Source organism: Parambassis ranga, chromosome 14 (genome assembly GCF_900634625.1).
Source record: "Parambassis ranga chromosome 14, fParRan2.1, whole genome shotgun sequence".
Classification (NCBI taxonomy): Eukaryota; Metazoa; Chordata; class Actinopteri; family Ambassidae; genus Parambassis; species Parambassis ranga.
In genome coordinates this window covers 14,311,719-14,331,305 of record NC_041034.1, presented here as the reverse complement: position 1 = coordinate 14,331,305, position 19,587 = coordinate 14,311,719, and the positions used below count along the sequence as shown (strand labels likewise).

The following is a 19,587-nucleotide window of genomic DNA, read 5'->3' as shown; positions in this document are numbered from 1 at the left end:
AATGTACACTTAAAAGTATCTTTTAGTATATGAATCGCAATCCTAAAGTCCTAGTTGGCCTTTTGGTGCATCAGCTGAGCTCAACACAGTAATGACAGTGCAGGGTGCTGTAAGTGAGGTGAAAGGTAGTGATTATTCTCAGCACCCAATTGCTAGCCCTGCCTCGACTGTACCATTGTGCTGGTGCCAGTGAAAGAAGGGGGGACGGAGGGAGGGGGGGGTGAATTTCTCAGAGCACCCCTGCAATGCACATTGTCATATTATTTCACCGCACCTTTTTTTTTTAACTTGCTTTGTTATCACCAAAAATAATATTGAGATGATATGGAAATGTATATATGTGAAATATCAGTAGAGGAAGTGCGACAGGGCTAAACAGCTAAATGGAACGCAGCCATCATCATTGTTGTCATAGGCTGCTTGTAATATTCCTGTATAATATTCCACTGTCTCCATACAGCAGATAATTGTACACTATCAGCCTATAGTATTGTTTTGTAGGCTGTTTGCGCGCTCGCATGCGCACATAGGTGGGGGGGGGGGCGTAGCGTCAGCGGAGTGCAGTTTTTGTAATCTATATGACTTCACTTCCCATAGTGCACCGCGCCCCATGATGTTCCCAACAGCTGACAGACGGTGAAAGCCTCTGCCAGAGCTGTCGGTGGACGCTTGAGTATCCTCTCGTCGTTAGCCTGTATACGGACTGAAAATACAAGCCGAGCATTTCTGGACTTTGGAACTCTTCACCGCCGCCGAGAATATATTGTTCTGAGTTCAAGTATACATTTATAATATATCCAGTTTGCATCCTGACTTTTCCACGTTGGGAGCAGGGGGACAATTACGGCCAGCTAACTTCCACACTAGGACGCTGCGCCGCCGTGGACCGTGCTGCATGTGTTTTATTTTAGCTTAACAGTTTGACTCCAGCCCTTCCAGCCGTGCCCAATGCTGAGGAATGGATAGGGTGTCTGCGAAAGGTGGGAAGATGGTCGAGAGTGATGAGCAGCCGGAGAGGGATAGCGGCGGTGGCGGCGGCGGTGGCGCAGCGATGGCCGCACTACATCAATGCGAACTCATCCAGAATATGATTGATATCTCCATCTCCAGTTTACAGGGGCTACGGACCAAGTGCGCCGCGTCCAACGACCTCACACAGCAAGAGATACGCACTTTGGAGGTACAGATCTTTTCAGTTGTGCCAAAAGCCCCGTGCTGCGATACAGGGCAGTCTAGGCAAATTGCGGAGTCATGAAGCCCTAACGCTATGTCCGCCTCACAGGCGGAATATCGGTAGCAAGCGAGGCGCACTGTCAGTGCCAGCGAGCTTGTGCACATTTTTGTCGCTTGCATTGACTCAATGCAATGAATTGATGACGATGAGAATGTGCAAGCAATGGCAATGCACTCATGCAATATGAATATTCCTAAGCGGTGGAGACATCGGTCTTCTTGCATGCCCGATCCGTGTTTTTATGTGACCTCTTTCTCTGTATTATCTGTCAGCGCGGTGCCGTGCATCTGAATCCAGCCTGGCCTAATGGCACACATTCAATAATCTGATACTGCTATTATTTATGTCAGCCCTGCACTGGATAATTCGGCATCGGGACCATGCAACACACAAAAATAAGATGCAGAACGTGTTCCGTGTGTGTTTGTGTGAACCGTAAGCTGGCAGGGTTGGCTTGCTCTCTCCTGCATCTGGATGCAGATTCAGTCCTCAGTCGTGTTGGGATGACTTGACATTGCTTTGCGCAAGTGCCATCGTTTTTTTTTTGTAGGGCAGCATATCGTCCTATAGGAGCTAAGGCGCATGCAGGCATCAGAAGCACACCAGGCTATGTGTGTTTTGTTTTTTGTTCAATTTGCATATTTGAAACGGTCATAATGTTCATATTGGAATATGAAAATGATGTTTCTGATCCAAACCTGATTAATCAATATCTTTTTATGTCAAGTGTTGCTGTTATTTCAGCTCATAGGTGTTTTATCTCAGACCTGCATGTCTCCACTTATGGGATGTGTATGGTCATGGATTGAAGGAATAGTGTCATGCAAAGTAAAGCCTCGTGTTGTTGGTAGCAGTGCCATAAGGGGGTGATGGGCCCTGCTTCTGAGGAGAGAGATGGGAACATGGAGTGGGGGCTGGTATGGGATATAAATGGCTGATACCGTGTATTTTGATGAGATGTGAACATGTAGAGGAGACATGAATGTATCTTTGTAGGCTCATGCTGACATTCAAGAGACATGATGGGTTTTCCGGTTCATGCTTTATTCAAGCCTTATACCTTGGCTAAAAGGAATATTCAGTCCTGATTGGCTCGTGGCTATCAATTATCCATGTCTGTTTTATTTCTGTATAACTGAGCACCCAAAGAACAATATGCCGTTGCCCCCAAAAACTATCGTTCCAGAAAGCTCCAGAGCGTTCAGTTTCAGCCACACACACACACACACACACACACACAGACAGACACACACAGACACAATGAAGTGGTTTCCAAATCACTAAGTTAGGTTGTGTCTGTAATCTTGTTACTGTCGACTTGTTTGCCTTAGCAACGCAATATCAGCTGCTGAAAAGATCCGTTTGTGTTTGTGGTGTGTGTATCAAAGTAAGCAAAAAAAAATGATGCAGAACTAGGGAGAGATGACAAAGCAGACCAGTGTGAGAAGATGACTCTCTCCAAAATGATTTGGTAGCTCCCTAGGCTGGCTGGCTGGCAGGCATCGGTTGCAAGTTGGCAAGATGCTGTGTGGGAACAATTTTTTTTTTACTGGCTCAAGTAAAGAAGCTTGGTATTAAATGAAAAAAAAAAATCAGATTATTAACTGAAACCAGAGCAAATCAGTTTGTTCATGTCAGCCTGCTGCTTTTTGTGTGCAATATAGGAGCAAATAAATCTGTTGTACCCTATAAAGCAAAGCCCGGACAAAGAAATGTGAACTCACGGCCTACAACATGCACCAACTCTTTTTCATCCGTCGTCATGTGTAGCTCGTCACTGCAACAGGACGTGATCTGGCAGAGTACTTCCTGAGGTATGCTGTCTTGTAGATAGGTTTTTGCATCGGCATTGTTCTGCGTGACAATGGATAGGCCCTGTGTCGCTCTCACATGTTTCTTGAAGGCCTTCCTGTGCCTACAGAGGCCGTTATTGGGGGGGGGGGGGGGGGTGGTTAGTGGGGGAGGCCGTCTCTGGAAGTGTCTGTCAGTGAGGTTACCTCAGCTTAGTTTTTTCAAGTTTATGGCGAGGTCGACAAGGAAGCTTTGTTTTGCAATCTGCTCACTGATGTTTAGTTGCTGCACTTGGTATGGACACTGTTGAAACTTTCTGCTTGTGTATTTATTATTTCATTGTATCCTTACTTATTGCCTTACTTATTATAAGTTCATACTGCTGTTGTGTTTGTTCATTTGTGTATATTTATGACACACACTATGTGGTAAGCAACGTCTTAGATCACCGCTCAAGAGGAAACTTCCTTGAACTGCCATATGCTGATTTTGTAAACGTTTCTGCATTTTGCGTGGTGTTAATTAAAGTTATATTATATTATATTTAGTTTGTGATACTGAATGATGAAAATCTGTCGAAATCATCACACCAAGACCTTCTTTCTTCTGGGTCTGTGGCAGGTTACGGGGTGCCGTGTTGATCAGCAGTCTTACTTCCTATATGTCTTTACTGGCACCATGTTTTGAAACTACATCTTGCCACACGGGTGCACTTTCACTTCTTGCTTTTGCCCTCCCTTGTGAATTTCTCTTGCCTCAGCAGATTAGGGTGGCAGTCATAGGTGAATGTTTTACATGATGTCAATTGATGTATGTGTCCAAATCCATCTGATGAGAGAGGCGCCTGATGGACAGGGCGCTGTGGTCTTGAGATTCTGGGATACCTACATGCTTGAACCTTGAACCTATAAGCAATTTAAATTCACATATTGCATTTGAGCAATATATGCGAGGTCAGAGCAGTTATGGTTCCCGTATTACACTGGAGTGCAACCAAGAGCGGCTTGAACTCACTTTATTCTCTCATTGAGAGAGCTTTATTATTCCACTTGAACTGTGTGTGTGTTTTTTTTCTAGCCTTGCTAGTGAGAGGATAATGATACTGGCCTCTCCAACTGGTACTTCACTTTTCACATGTTAATCCCACTCAGCTTGGTTCTCTCATTCTGCCACTGTGTTTCTTGTACTGTAGCTCTCCTGTCTTTTTTCTATATTGTATGTTTATCTAACTTCATGCAAACCAGGATACATGATCCAGACATGTAGAACTTAAAAGCATCCTATTACCAGCAACTTAAGTGTTTTGCTTTGTTTTACATAATGTCAAACATAGCTGTAAACCTTTACATGGAAAAGCGATCCACTGTCTTATCTATTTTAATCAGCACTCTCTGTAATGATGAGCAAACAGCGAAGCGTCGCTCTGTTTTGTCTCCTCATGGTGTTGGAGAGAGTATGCTGCACGCTCGTGGTGCGAGCTGTTGTGGCTGTATCTATATTTAGACATCTTTCTTCCTACGCATTTTCAGGGTTGGTTGTTAAATAAGAAAATCAAATGACGCGCAAAGAGCCTGTGCGAGGAGGGAGAGCAGGGAGGAAAGGGGAGGGGAATATCAAAGCCAATCCGCTGGGCTGCTGCTTATGACATGACAGTCGCTGTGTTCATGGGTGTGTGTGTGTGTGTGTGTCGGAGGCCTAGAAGTAGACAGGGCCAGAGGAAACACAACAAACTATCAGCGCTGACCCTGACTCTGTTTCCTTTTTGTCTTACAGTATGGGAGGTGTAGCCAATAAGATGATGTGCTTGAACAGTGTAGGCAGGCCTGTGTCTATTCTTAAACAGACTCAGGATGAGTTACGTTCCGTCTTGCTTCAGCTCCAAATCATGAGCTGCTGCGCCTGGCTGTTAGTACAGACACTTTGCACATTAGCACAAGAAACTCTGCCCCCCACACACAGTGTGGCTTGGTGGTGACAAAAATGGAGGAGGGGTGTCAGGTCTTTGTCTTGAGCACCCCAGCAGACAACTCCTCCTCCCTTTTGACCTGGCTTCTGCATAGATAAGCCTTGTTTTTGACCTGTCCTTGAAATCTTTCTGCCCCAGTGCCACGGTCCTGCTGTCACATTCCATTTAGATTGTGACACTGATTAATGCTGCCACATGTAAAGACAGACGAACCCACAGGCTGCAACCAAAAACAAAAGAATGTGATGTCTCTCTGTGGCTAACAGTGATAAAACTCTTTGTGCTTTAAATGTCCGTCAGCTTTCCAGATCTATCTACATAAGAACGTGTATGTGTGCGCATCGTCTGACCTTCCTGTGCAAAAATATCATTATCTATGCTGGAAAATTGTCACTCAGTTCTCAGATAGGCCATGCTATCATTGGCAGGTGCATCGTAGTGTCAGCAAGAGCCTTGAGAAAACAAATGAAGCAGTAGGATCTGCTCCATAAGTCTGCTGTGTCAGGTCCGACCACTGCTGGGACTCCTCTCCCCTCTCTGGTGGCTGACATGCTGCCTGTCACTCACCCTACCAACCCCCCCCCCACCCCCCCCCTCTCGCAGCATTAGGTCGTTGCCATGGCGTTGGTTAGCTCTGCTGACAGGTGGGCTCTGACGCTCTTTCTCCCTCCCCCTCCTTCCACCTCCAGGCCACACGTCAAGCACTGCTTTCTCTCACTCTGTACCAATAATGCGAAGGCCCTGTCATTATCTCACAAACACACACATCCTTATGATATCACTGAGGGATCCTGGAACATGTGTGCTTGTGTAATCCACCTTATTTGTTTAGGATGATAATAGGTAAAAATGAGTGCTGTGTGCGATTTAAAAACATTGGTCACATTTTGTTGGCACAGCAGGTGGAGACGCATGATGACATTTGTATGTCGAGTTGCATTGTGTCTGAGCTCCATGTTTCACATGTATGGGAAAATCCCACTGAAATGTTGCTGACGACTCAGAAGAGGGGTTGCTAGGTAACCTGACGTCACAGGACTGCACTAGTGTATAGGGAGGTAAAGCAGGAGGCTAGCTCATTTAGCCACACTGAGACATTTTTTGACTTTTGGTCATACAAATGCGAAGAAACACTCTGATCTGTTTAGCTGCATGTGTGTATATAAGTATAAAGGTTTCCAGCACAAATGAGGAGAAAGGAGCTGCTCTGAGATGCAGAATAGTGTTTTTTTTAATCATTTTAAGATTATTTAGATATTGATATGCAGGGCCGGTATTTAGTAGCATTTGTAAGTTTAAAATTCCACTGTGTTATTAGCTTACATTCCATCTTATTAGTTCCTAACACTCTCAGTGCAACCAATAATTAATGAAGAGGCCAAAAGCTTCATTCAGGGTCGTCATGTAGAGTATTTACCTCCTTTCCATCCTATTTCTCTCACATCTTTCATCTCTCTGGCCTACATGCTTTTGTGAAGCAGCCTTTTTTTCCTTTTTTTTTACATCCCAAGGCCACACTTTCTGAGAGTATATGAGTTTCTGTAGCACGGCGTGTGGAGGAAGCTGAATGAGCAGAGAAAGACACACGCTCATCATTGTTGCCCAGGCACTCGAAAGGTGCGCAGCAGGTCTAGAGCTAGCTGGTGTCGGCGTGGCTCATCTGAAGGTGCTGCCTGCTGTAATGGACTCTTACAGATAGGCTGTGAGATAAGGACACACTATACAGTCACGCTGAGCTGCACAATGCCGGCCGCTGCAAACCAACACCGCGGTGTTCATTGTAATACTTACTCACAGGACCACTGCACTTGACTTAGGGTTTAGAAAGCACTGGGTCACACAGATGTATATTATCATTGTCATCATTTGGCTTTTGCCTGACGTCATTGAAAGCTACAGCAAAGGTCACAGCCAGGATTTAGTCATTAATGTGCTGATTAGCAAGATGAGGGCTTCTGTGGGTTTCTGTGCAGCAGTACACTCACTGCTGCCCTGAGGATGTGGAGGAGACTCTTTCTATAGGCTTTGTTTTGTTCTTCCTCTCTCCTCACACGCTGGTAACACATTTTAAAGGTTGTTCAGATCGGATGAGGACAAAGAAAGTGATGCTTCCTTGTCTTTGTCCTTCTTCTTGTCTGCCTCAAGCCTCACTTTTGGCTGAACATCAGTGGTTCGGACCCGTCGGCGCACTGCGAAGCGTATTGTCCTTTCCAGACAGTTTTTGATGATGATGTCATTTGTAAATATCACTACAACAATCTTAGATAGACCTTGTGGTTCATTGTGACATAAAGGTGCATGTTGCTTCAAAGTTGGAGATGAAAGGAAAGCATTGTCCTTCTGTAACTAAATGGAAAATTGAATAGTCATATGGCACTTTGATGTCACTCTCACTCACTGCTTCCTTGCTCCAAATACACTTATGTACTATGCCAGCACCACATATGCTCTCATTAGTTCCTCTGTGAAGTAATAGCAGTTTATATCTAATTAGCTTGTGTCCTGTGTGCCGGGGCCACAGGGAAACAAACATTACAGGTACACTGAGTTCAGAATGGAAAAAAAATACACATTAAATTAGTATATTTATACATCTGAGTTATTGTATTGCGAGAGCAACAGATAATGGAAAATATTTGTCAGGTCAGTGTGTTATGTCACTCTTGTTACAGCCACAGTGGTGACTGATTCTCTCTCCCAGGAAGTAAATTGCAGCATATACAGTGAATGTTTTGTGTCCTCCACACTAAGGCTGTTTTACTGCTAATACAGGTGTGACAGATACCCTTCACAGCAAAGGCCTGCTCCTTCTGCCATAGCTCCTATCATGCTGTGAGTCTCCCCCTGTCTAACACGCCCCTCCTATCTGTGCTATGTTCTCTATTGCTCCCTGCAGGTGAAGCTGATGAAATACATCTGTAAACAGCTGCAGTGCAAGCAGAAAGTGCCAGAGACAGAGAGGCCCGAGGCCCTGGACAGCTACCCACACCTACGAGACTGGCTGCGCACCATCAACCTGCGACCGGAGCTCATCGAGGTAGGCCGTGTTGTTTATTGTATCAAATACATCCAGTGTGTCCTGCTGTCACATGTGCAGGAGGACATACTTAGGTGGTGGCCATTAAAATGCCTGTCTGAAAGAGAAGCTTCCTTATTATTATGATCATAATATTTAAACCAGAATGCAGGCTAGATGAGATTGTTCAGTATAAATAGTGAAGCAGCAAGCAAAGTGCAAACTCCTGTTGGAAGCTTGTAAATCTATCTTTCCATTTATAGCTTGATGCCATGTTTGTGAGACTGCAGAGTGCATTTTATAAGTGTATGAGGAATTTCACAAAAGAAAGGAGGCTCACATATTCACATCAACTGCATTCATTTTCTGCAGCTGTTGTAATAACGGTCTCTATCGGAACTGATGGACAGCTTTAATGTTGAATGTCAGTAAATTCCGTGAACGTCAAGCATTTGTTTATGCTGTACGGTTGTCAATTGATAATTCACAGGGGGTGCAGATGTTACATGGAGAAGTGCAGCTGTAGAATAATATTTGTAACATTACCTACTATAAATAGTTGTATCAGACTGTATGTACTGTTAGACTTTTTGCATCCTTTTTTTAGACTTTTCAAATACAAACTTTCTTGACTTCCGAAACAATCTATATTTTAAATTCTCATTATATGTGTGATTGATTGCACAAAATCAAACATTATGCAACAGTTATTTCTCTGAAACAACAGCACGTATAGATATGCATATCCATGGGCTTCACCACTCAGCCTGAATGTGCAATTGCTGGGTACACAGAGGTCTCCGGTCATGGTCAGTGTCCTGCTCGTCTGTAGACCTTTAGCCCGCCTGTGCAGGGGTAGATATCTATACAGAGCTGAAACTAGGTCACTTTTGATCATGAGAAATGTCGTCCGACTGCTATGTGCGGCTGTTGCTGTGGGTTTTTATTTATCTTGACATGTAAGATTGTATTGTAAGATTAGAGCTGGTTATTGTAATATTACAGCGCAAGGCATACTTTTTTTTTTTTGCTTTTGCATATGTAAACGGTCACCATCGCTGCTAAACACGAGCTAACAAAATGTTGTTGTGTTGTACTTTCTGTCCTCTCATTGGCTCTCCTTCCTGCGCCGTTATAAACTGTTTAATCCCTCTCAGCCACTGTATGTTTTTATTGTTCTCCTCTGTTTGTCTTTGTTTTTATGACCTAACTGAAGCCAGCTTGTTTTTACGTGTTTCTGCACTTGTTATTCTTTAATATGTCCCAGGCTTCTACATGTTTTTTGTTTTGTTTTATGGCTCCGTTCCCATATCTGATTATTTGGCTTCTGTTTATGGTTTAGTCATATCTGCTCGGCGCTCTGTGTGCTTTTCAGTTTAAACCTCACTTCCTTTCAAAGAATTCAGTTTTGCTCTAGAAAATGAGATTTTTTTTTATATATATATATGATAAAACAGCAAGCGCTCATTTATATGTTTTGTATAACCACTGGGATATCTCAGTTGATGTGAGGCTGTCATGGCATGTTGATGACCCATTTAGATCAAACATTATTAGAATGTGATCTACAGTGCATCGCTTCACTCCACTGTACAACGATGAGCTGGATTATGTAACGGGTGGTCTGAAAACATTATAACGATTATGGTTGGCTTATTGTACTGGAATACAACTCTTCTGCTTCAACTCACAGGGAGCTATTGCATAATGTGGATCCCATGTTGGCAGCCCTCTTAAATGAGCACGTGTGTCTCTGTGAGCTAATTAATTTTGTCTGTGCCTCTGCTAAGTAGCCTTATGTTGATTAACCCAGGGATCCCTTTTAGGAAAAGGCTGCCAATGCATGTTGAACCAAGCCAGAAAGTTTTAACAAAAAGAGTTTGACTGCTTAATAAATTCCTATTTTCAGCGTGTGCATTTGAATACACATAATTCCAAAATACCAACCTGTTGGGAGGCTTCATATTAACTAACACAACAACAATCATGTGCAGAAGCTATGCTATTCGTGGTGCTTACACTGTAAGGTTATGAGTTAGGGAGCTTGCGGGGAGTAGAGGACCCACAGCTACTTTTGACTATTGCATCACTCACTCATGTGTGTGTGTGTGTGTGTGTGTGTGTGTTTGTGCTTCTGCATGTGCATGCTTCAGTTTGCTTACAGTGTACACATGTGTGTGGGAGGTTGCCCTAGTTTTGTGATCTGCGTTTGCCCTCTCAAAGCAAGGCTTTAACCTGACTGATAAGTGATGTCAAAACAACAAACTTGGTTCTATTCTTAATGCTTATAATTCTCCATACATTATTAATATTAATACTAATTGTTTATACAGCACAGATCAGTGAATTGTAGAGCTAAATACTTCACAATCAAACAACCATGATGATCCATCCTCATTGATAGTCTTTGTATACTGTAATGAAATGAAAATGCATCAAGTATTTGCAGTATGTGAATCTCAAGAGCTCTTCTTCTATGAATTGTTTCCACTATAATCAACCAATTAGCTAAACCGTGGTCAACAAAAATCAATTCAAAGCTGCACTATTGATGCAGATTCACTTCACTGCACGAAGCAGATCATGTGCTGTAATAATTAACTGCATTACTGGTATTCATTTATTCAAACAGACACATTATCATCTTACTGCTGTATATGCAGGAATAAAATGTTTGATCTTGAAAGTCTCTGTTTAGACTACAATTTGACTCCAACTCCTCTGTGATTGGGCCTGAGCATGCCTGTGATACCTGGAGTAATCTACCCACTCAGATAAGAAGAAACAAACAGGATTACTACTGATTTCCAGGAATAGTGTCAGAGGTTGGATGACCTGCTTAGTATCTGAATTTTCTGTGTGATTAATATTAAGTATCTGTTTTCTTTGTGTTGCTCCTTTGCAGGCAGTAGAGGCAAAGTTGTCCCTGGATGCCTTACTGCAGATGACAGGTGCTCAGGTGAGAGATACAATGAGAAGACTTGGGTCTAATTCAGAAGAATGTGCCAGACTCGGTGCTGCCCTCTCCTGCCTGAAGAGTGCAACTGAATCTGGTATGTTTTTACACCATGAACGCTGTGATTGTGAGTATTGCAGTGTATTTAGGCAGTGTTTCTTTTGTCTTACTCTGAGGAGGTGAACTGAGGGAAGATGGCAGTGCCTGGCTGTCCGAGCCCACCAGGAGAGACAGCGGCTCCCTGCTGACCGCAGACCAGCTATCCAACCTGGGGACCCCACTCCGTCCTCACAGCCCCTCGCCTTTGGCACGCCCATCCACCATCCAGTCCACCCCATCCACTCCCAGTGCTACCTTTCCTCATCCTCGATCGGGCTCGATGTCAGCGGCGCCCACGCCGGAGGGTTTGGCGTCGCACATGCACAGCGAGAGCCCCCTCACGGACCCGTTCCCCATGACCTTAGCACGTACAGCCCGGCTCCACGGACACACCTCCACCCCACCTATAACTCCACCCTCAAAGAGGCGACACCGCCTGAAACCCCCATGCACACCTCCGCCTCCGTCCCGCAAGGTGCTTCATCTGCTTCCCAACATCACACTGACACGCAGCAAAAGCCACGAGTCCCAGCTTGGAAACCGCATCGAGGATCCTCCTGCCAACAAGTGAGTGCTGAGCTAAAACTGTGTGGACTAACAGGATTCACTTAGTTCACAGATTTTTCATAAAAAGGTCAAATTAGAACTGAACGAGTATCCTCTGGCGGCAGTGGCGACAGCTTGGGTTGTGATAGAATCAGATTCTTTATATTGTTTTGTAGGAATATACAGATCTGTAACTAAAAGAGTTGAGTTTTTTTTTCTTAACAAACACGCATCACATCTGTTCAGTGTCTCATTCTCAATTCAGACTGGACCAGACCGGAGCAGAGCTTTTCTTTAGTGCACTCACATTCATGCTGGCTCTCTCCCTCCCTCTTTCACATCCTGCCTGTTGCTCCTTTTCTCCCAGTGTATGAGCAGAGCTAATCCCCACACAGATTCCCATAGATGAGTCATGTCAAAACAGGAAGTATTTCCTAGGTCTAATGCTCAGAGGTGGCAAGACACACACAATCCCCCCCCCCTCTCTCTCTCTCTCTCTCTCCCTCTCTCTCTCTCTCTCTCTCTCCCCCTCTCCCTCTCTCTCTCTCTGTCTCCTCCGCTATTGTGATTGGGCGCACATACACAAACAAGCCACATGTTTATCCATAATATCCTGTCAGTTTATAGAAAGCTTTATTGGGGTTGAAAAAAACTGGCAAGCACAGCTGACATGGATCCATTGCAGCAAACACATTCTGCTAGTTTATCCTCATTTTTAACAATTTATGTAGGATAAAATTGAAAAACTGTGTACGTTTTCTCACCATGATTCCTCACATGTGTTTGTGCATGTGCACCTAAACCACCAACCTGGCACCGCTGGTTGCTTTAGTCCGTGTGACTTGTGAGTCTGGGTGTTAATCACGTCACCCTGATAGTCCTGTGCCAATGCTATTTATGTACTCCAAAGTGTCTCTGTTATGTAACCTGCACCTTACACAGGTAAAGCGTACAAGTGTTTCTGTAGAGCTGCCCAGTCATTATACTGAACCTGCTGGTATGTCTGTTGCTGCGCTTCAGGTGTGTTAAAAAGAATAAGTTGTTCCTGAATATGCAAGTGAACGGTAATGGGTGTGAGGACTCGCCGTCTCGTTATCCTATCGTGTCTGCACGGACGCCGGGAATCACCCCGGCTCCCAACACAGCACCTTACACCCTTCCCGGAACGCCTACCCTAATGGAGGAGCACACCACAATAAAGAGTGAGTCATTTAACATGCAGATATTGTAAAAATTCCAATTTAAATATACGTTTGATTATGGAGTTCTGTGTATTTTAAACTTAATCTTGCTCTCTTTGCATCCTTGTGTGTAGATAACGTAGCAGTTCATCGCAGTTCTCCACAAGCAGTGAGGAGAGACATAGGTCTAGCAGTCACACACAGGTACACCTTTCTTTTAAACATAACTCCACTGTAAATCTAATACTGTCAGTCTAACATGCGTCCCTGTGGCTGCACAGGTTTTCAACCAAGTCCTGGCTGTCCCAGACGTGTCAAGTTTGCCAGAAGAACATGATGTTTGGGGTTAAGTGCAAACACTGTCGGTGAGTTGAAAGGGTGTTTTTGACTTGTTTGTAATAGTATGAGGACGCTCCGTCTGGACTTGATCCTCAGTCTGGACTTGAGGAATTGTTTATAAGAGCCATTCACTAATTACTAGCAATCCTCTTCTGTGCTACCTGCTTTCTGTGCAGATTGAAGTGCCACAACAAATGCACAAAGGAAGCTCCATCCTGCAGAATCTCCTTTCTACCAAGTAAGCTTTGTTTCACCCTCAGTTTGCGGTTAATAGTTACCCTCTATTGTGCATTAATACGTTCCAAATTTCTCCTGCAGTCGCCAAAATTCGGAGGACGGAGTCAGTTCCCTCGGACATAAACAACCCTGTGGACCGACCGCAAGAAGCACCGCAGTTTGGCACGTTACCAAAGGCCATTACAAAGAAGGTAAAAAAAATAAGCCTTCAACAACACAATGTATGCACAACTTTGGCAGATACTTAATGAAATTGATTAACTAAGAACTGTTGTCCCGACAGGATCATCCTCCAGTGTTAAACCAGCTGGACTCCAGCAGTAATCCGTCCTCCACCACCTCATCCACACCTTCATCTCCAGCCCCCTTCCAACAGAGCAACCCCCCCAGCGCCACCCCACCGCCCAACCCTTCGCCTAAAGGCCATCGAGACAGCCGCTTTAACTTCCCAGGTAAGAATACAGCAACAGAGGCTCATGTACTGTAACACTGAAATGTCCGGCCTTTCTTCTCACACCTTCTCTTTCTGCATATTAACACTACTGATCTCCTAATGTGAAGCTTCTCTAACCAAGAGTCTCTCTCCCTGTCATATGTATCTCTCTTTCCCCTTTTTATAAAAGCTGCCTGTTACTTTCAGCATAGACAGCAGTTTATCTTCCCTGGTGAGTTGACTGTCCCAGAGTGTCATTATACATTATTGCTATTATACTCCATACTCTCACTCTGCAAACACCTTAGGTTCCCTGCAGCTTTCTCTGACTCCTGCATGTTAGCTTTTGGAAGTTGTTGTGGCATTCTTGTTTTTCTATCACTGTGTTGTCTGTACTAGAATCTTTACACAGCAGTTTGGTACCATCTGCTGGTGAGAGGGGGGAATTGCATGAGCAGTCATTTGCTGTACATGTTAGATGTGCTCTCACACTTCTCTAAACAGTGTTTATTTTTCCCCACAGATGTTTCCAGCCCGGCAATTTTACACTCTGACGTACTCCATGACAGAGTGTAAGACATTTTTATGGCAGTTCAAATTCAAATTGCACAATTTAGATTTTCCTGCTGATGAGATCTTTTTTTTTTAAAAACCACAGAAGTGAGATAGAGCAATCAGCAGATGACATACATGCTGAGCTGGTAGAAGATGAAGATGAGGAGGTAAGGTTTGGTTTTAAACCACACATTCTTGTGTCTCAAGCTGCTATTTCCACAGTTTTACGTCAATAAACTTTTTGCTAATTGGTATGCTCTGAAATTTGTCTTTTTAAAATTTACCATATTTACCATTATTTCAGGAAGGGGAGGATGAAATTGAGGTTGAGGATGAGGACCCAGATGCAGAGGAGGAGAATGAGGAGGAAGACGGTGAGAATGAGGACGAAAGGGATGATGATGAGGAGGACTACGAGGAGGAGATCAGGATGAACATGGGCTCAGACGGCGAGTGCGACGAGCTGGATGATCTGCCCAGCTCTCGGGGGAACCAGTGGAAAGGCCCCATCTCCCGTAAGGCCAGCCAGACCAGCGTCTACCTGCAGGAATGGGACATCCCTTTCGAGCAGCTTGACCTCGGAGAACTGATAGGAAAGGTGAGGAAATCTACACATTCACAGCAAACGTGTTGAAGATGGATTTACTGAGCTTGTTTGTTTGTTTCAAACAGGGCCGCTGGGGCAGGGTGCACAAAGGCCGGTGGCACGGTGAAGTAGCCATCCGACTTCTCGAGATTGACGGGAACAATCAGGACCATCTTAAGCTCTTTAAAAAAGAGGTGATGAACTACAGGCAGACCAGGCACGAGAATGTGGTCCTCTTCATGGGGGCCTGCATGGCTCCACCCCACCTAGCCATCATCACCAGGTGGGAGCAGAAATATCGAACACACCAAACAAAAAAGAAAAAATTCAAATACACACACTAATGTTTTCTTCTCTCAGTTTCTGCAAAGGGAGGACGCTGTATTCAGTGGTTCGAGACACTAAAAACACTTTGGATATAAATAAGACAAGACAAATCGCTCAGGAGATTGTAAAGGTAATTTTGAATAGGAGCAAATCATTCATTACCACACACCAGGCTCCGTCTTCACTGTTTGCCTTCTGATGCAGGGAATGGGCTATCTGCACGCCAAAGGCATCGTTCACAAAGACTTGAAGTCAAAGAACGTTTTTCACGACACCAATAAAGTGGTGATCACAGACTTCGGGCTGTTCGGGATCTCGGGAGTCGTTCAGGAGGGGAGGTGAGTAAACGCCACTCGAGACACCGCTCACACCACCACTGCTATTACCACAGGACCTCCATTGATTTGTAATAATAGCTAAGGTCCAGAAGTGGTAGTCCTGCCAGTGTCTATCTCCCTTGTCAGCCAGGCTTAAAATAGTAATTTCCTTCATGCTCTTTGTTTTTGAAGTACAGTTTGAGCACACTAATTTTGTACTTCCTGTGTGTATGGCTTCATGAGTAGCTGTTTTGTGTTTAGAGATGAGCTGCTTTTTGTTAATGTGTTTTCCACTCAGGTTAATGCGTCTCTCCACCAGGATTTTCCGCTTCATTTGATTTGTCACTGTTTAATTTTTTTTCCAGGCGTGAGAATAAACTAAAACTCCCTCATGGCTGGATTTGTTATCTGGCACCGGAGATTGTGCGCAAGATGAGCCCAGGTAACAATGAAGACCGCCTCCCTTTTTCCACCGCAGCAGATGTGTACGCCTTTGGGTAAGGTCATCACACACACACACATTATTTCAACTGTTTCTTCATCACTTAACAGAATAATAATGCTGCTGCTGCTTCCTCCCTTTTAAGCACAATTTGGTATGAGCTTCAAGCTAGGGATTGGCCAATCACTAACCAGCCTGTGGAAGCTACCATCTGGCAGGTGGGGAGCGGAGAGGGCATAAAAAAGGTTTTGGCGGAGATCAGCCTGGGCAAGGAGGTCACTGTGAGTAGAAGCACGTCTGTAGTTGTAGATGTTTATTCTGCCTTAACAGCTAAGTTCAGTGATATCAATCAATCGTAGTCCATAGTCCAGTGAGTGCATGAGTCATTGCTGTGCCAGGTGTATTGATCCAAAGTGATTTCCTATCTCAGGACATCCTCTCCACCTGCTGGGCGTACGATCTGAGGGAAAGGCCGACCTTCACCCAGCTGGCAGATATGCTGGAGAAGCTGCCCAAACTCAACCGCAGGCTGTCTCACCCTGGACACTTCTGGAAGTCTGCAGAGTAGGTATCTCAGAAGTGAAAGAGGACGTGAAGACACTGGACATGTGATTACAAAAACAAATTGTGGTACAGTGGGATTGACAGTGAGGACCTTTGTAGTTGGGGCTGCATAGTATTTATAAAAAATGGATATAAATGGATTTCTTTGATAAAAATGCACTTTGTTACTACTCATCTCTGCAGTCAGACAAAAGACGTGTGGTTTATAGATAATATTATAATGATAAATATGATTTAAGGCCATATATTTCACATTTACTCAAAATTCTTGAATAGAGGCTGAAAGGTTTGTCTAGAGGAGGGCGCTCTGATGTCATATCTATACTGGATTTTTTTTTTTACTATAGAAACATATTCTTTACAATTGGGTTATTGGATGCCATGGCAATTTCCACCAGACCAGAGAGGATATATTAAAAATGACTGATCTATTGTTATCATTCCCATCCTGCCTGCTTTCTAACTGATCTGAACTATCTGAACTCTGATAGCAGTTCATGTCAGCCTCTTATTCATATGGGCCATTTTGTAGCTGTTATTTGAAGGTGTGAGTAACGACTTAGTAAAATGAACATAATTTACTTGATAATCCTGCACATTTCACACACACACACACACACACACGGCTTTATTGCAGCTTCACTTTCCTGCCATGTTTCCTGCTTTTTTTCTCATCTTCTTCTTACATACCTCTTTATAGCTTTTCCTTTAATTTAAAGGCCTCACCATTGTACAGCTGTTTAAATGTATGATGTGACAGATGTGAAGTCACATGACTCTTAAAACAATTCTATACATCTGGACTTGTATGTATGCACTGACTGTGACTAATCTACGTGTGCTTTTGTGGATGGAAGCCTGTTACTTTCACTAACCGTCTAACGTTTGTGTCTTCCTTTGCTCTTTTCTCTCTCTTTTTTTCTAATCTAGGTTGTAGCAGTCGCTCTGAAACATAAGCAATGCAAAACAAAGCCTGGGTCTGCCTTGCATGCTCCTGAATCCTTAACTCTTACAGGATTGATCAAAGCATTGCCTCTGCCCGAAACAGGCAACGCTTCCACTAATCCACAGTCTGATCTTCCATGTCTAACCGTTGCGTTTTTTCTTGTTGGGAAGAGAGAACCGGTGGACCGAGGCGTGGCCCGCTTTCCCCCTCCATTTGTCTGAAATCTCTTGGCCTTCCTTTGGGTTTTCTTCTTGAGGCTTGTAGTGTCTGTGCTGAGATTGACTGGTTTGCTGTGGTTTGTGCCTGCTGGCGGCCGCCCGGTCCTCGGCCCCGCTCACCTTCTCTGTGCTGCTGTGATGTGGTTGTTCTCGCCGGGGGGTCCTGACCACATGGCTATTCTTCCCTTCCTGAATCACACACACACAAACACACACAGTTTAACACAGTTGCTGGACTTACAATGGACCTTATTACCAAATGGACCACTTCATTTAGCTGTGTTTTTCCCGAGGGTCTGACGCTGCTTGAGTGACATTCTCAAATCAACTGCCTCTCCCTCATTTTTTGTTTTTTATTTTTTATTTTTTTGAGGAGGGGGAGGGGTTGTGTGACGGCATGTGCTGATATGTTCACCAGCCCATGCAATATGCACTTTGTCAACAGGGAAAAAAAACGATAATACCACAGACTATTTTTTTGTGATTTAGTTTTTATTTTGAATAGTTGCAGTGTTTTTATTATTTTTTTTTTCCTCTTCAGGAGGGTCTCAGAGGCTTTGATATGCTTGTGTGTCGTTTTTTTTTTGGGGAGTATAAACCTGGTAAATTCACTGTTTATTGGATGCATTTTGAAAAACGGGGCACGAAAAGTAAGAAGAAACAGATCAAATTCACACACTGGCTGACTGTTTAATAATAATAATGATAATAATGTCCATCTGTTGAAGTGTAAAGTGCACCTTAAAAACATGTGAGTTACTTCTGATTTTATTTTCTGCGCAAAAAAGAAAAAAAACAAAAGATAAATCAGGAACCTGGCGCAAAAGTGTCCTATATCTTCCTTAAACAGTACCTCTTGTGCGTGCTTGTGTATACTGTTAGTGATTGCTGGCCTCAGTTGGCGTGCTTGTATTCATATGTTTCGTGTGGGTGCGTGAGCGTACCGTGTCGGAAAATGTAGGGTTGTTGTTTTTTTGTGAATCCAATGGTATGTAATGTACATACATTATTTAATGTATAGCAAATGAAGAGGATTCTTCTAATATTTGTACAAACATTTTATATGTAAAAATACATCACAGTTTTTTGAGTAGGTACTGCTATGGCATATTACAGATATGTACATATATATATATATATATTTATATTTTTCTCCATGTATAAAATACTGTATAAAAGCTGTACAATTTTTTTAGAAACGGGCCAATACATGTTTTTTATGTTATTGTAAAAATTCATATTTTTGTATTGCATGTGACTACCATTCTGTACACGCAGTTTCTGTTTCCATCCATGGAGGACAATAAAATGAGGCTTGTCATGTAACAACAGAGCAGATGCTTTTTTACTGCAGCTGGAAAAACTGGTGTCACCTTCAACATACCTTCATAACACATTCCAGTTACTGCTTTTGAATCGTGCATTGTGGGTGTGTTAAAAAGTGTGACTGAAAATAATAATTTAGGTCAATATTAAAAATAAATAACAGAAGCTTCAGCCAAACATAAGAAATAAAAGCTTTTCAGTGTGGAAGCTTTTTCACCTTCAGAATCTCCCAGGTTACTTTAGTGTGTTGTCGGTATAATGTGCTGTCCAGTCGACTTTGCTGCATTTTGCCAAATCAAAAAAGACACAGAAAATGACCCAGTGCCATCAGACAGTCACAGTGCTTCTGATAATGACTCAGTCCAAGCTCTCTCCTTACTCTTTGTTTCATCTGTCCACTATGTCCAGAACTGTTTTATTTTCTGGCCCTTTTCTATGTGTTGTGCTGAATCCTTTTTTACTCTTGTGAAGTCTGATTTACACACACATATTCATTTATATATTTATA

General features: G+C 43.4%; 1 protein-coding gene across 4 annotated transcripts; it reads left to right on the top strand.

Moving 5' to 3' along the window:
* The first annotated feature begins 636 nt into the window (after nucleotides 1-636).
* LOC114446174 (kinase suppressor of Ras 1-like) lies at nucleotides 637-19,062 on the top strand. 4 transcript variants are annotated; one of them, XM_028421638.1, is made up of 21 exons: nucleotides 637-1,180; nucleotides 7,888-8,028; nucleotides 10,913-11,060; nucleotides 11,143-11,629; nucleotides 12,629-12,810; nucleotides 12,924-12,993; nucleotides 13,071-13,154; nucleotides 13,305-13,366; nucleotides 13,447-13,556; nucleotides 13,649-13,817; nucleotides 13,989-14,030; nucleotides 14,322-14,370; nucleotides 14,457-14,520; nucleotides 14,658-14,951; nucleotides 15,026-15,222; nucleotides 15,300-15,396; nucleotides 15,471-15,604; nucleotides 15,949-16,080; nucleotides 16,171-16,306; nucleotides 16,456-16,589; nucleotides 17,520-19,062. In XM_028421638.1, exons 1-21 carry the CDS (start codon nucleotides 959-961, stop codon nucleotides 17,524-17,526), a joined length of 2,961 nt encoding a protein of 986 aa, XP_028277439.1. In that variant the 5' UTR covers nucleotides 637-958; the 3' UTR covers nucleotides 17,527-19,062. The 4 variants fall into 4 exon arrangements, with proteins under 4 accessions (XP_028277439.1, XP_028277438.1, XP_028277440.1 ...); XM_028421637.1 differs by having other exon boundaries at nucleotides 11,140-11,629; XM_028421640.1 differs by lacking the exon at nucleotides 637-1,180 and adding an exon at nucleotides 3,271-3,319 and having other exon boundaries at nucleotides 11,140-11,629.
* Nucleotides 19,063-19,587: the final 525 nt, after the last annotated feature.

Excerpts from the sequence above, each read along its gene's own strand:
- LOC114446174 (XM_028421637.1), top strand. The coding sequence starts at position 959 with ATGGATAGGGTGTCTGCGAAAGGTGGGAAGATGGTCGAGAGTGATGAG. Across the intron at positions 12,994-13,070 it reads GGTCTAGCAGTCACACACAG|GTTTTCAACCAAGTCCTGGC; the intron begins GTACACCTTTCT and ends GTGGCTGCACAG. Across the intron at positions 15,223-15,299 it reads CACCTAGCCATCATCACCAG|TTTCTGCAAAGGGAGGACGC; the intron begins GTGGGAGCAGAA and ends TTCTTCTCTCAG.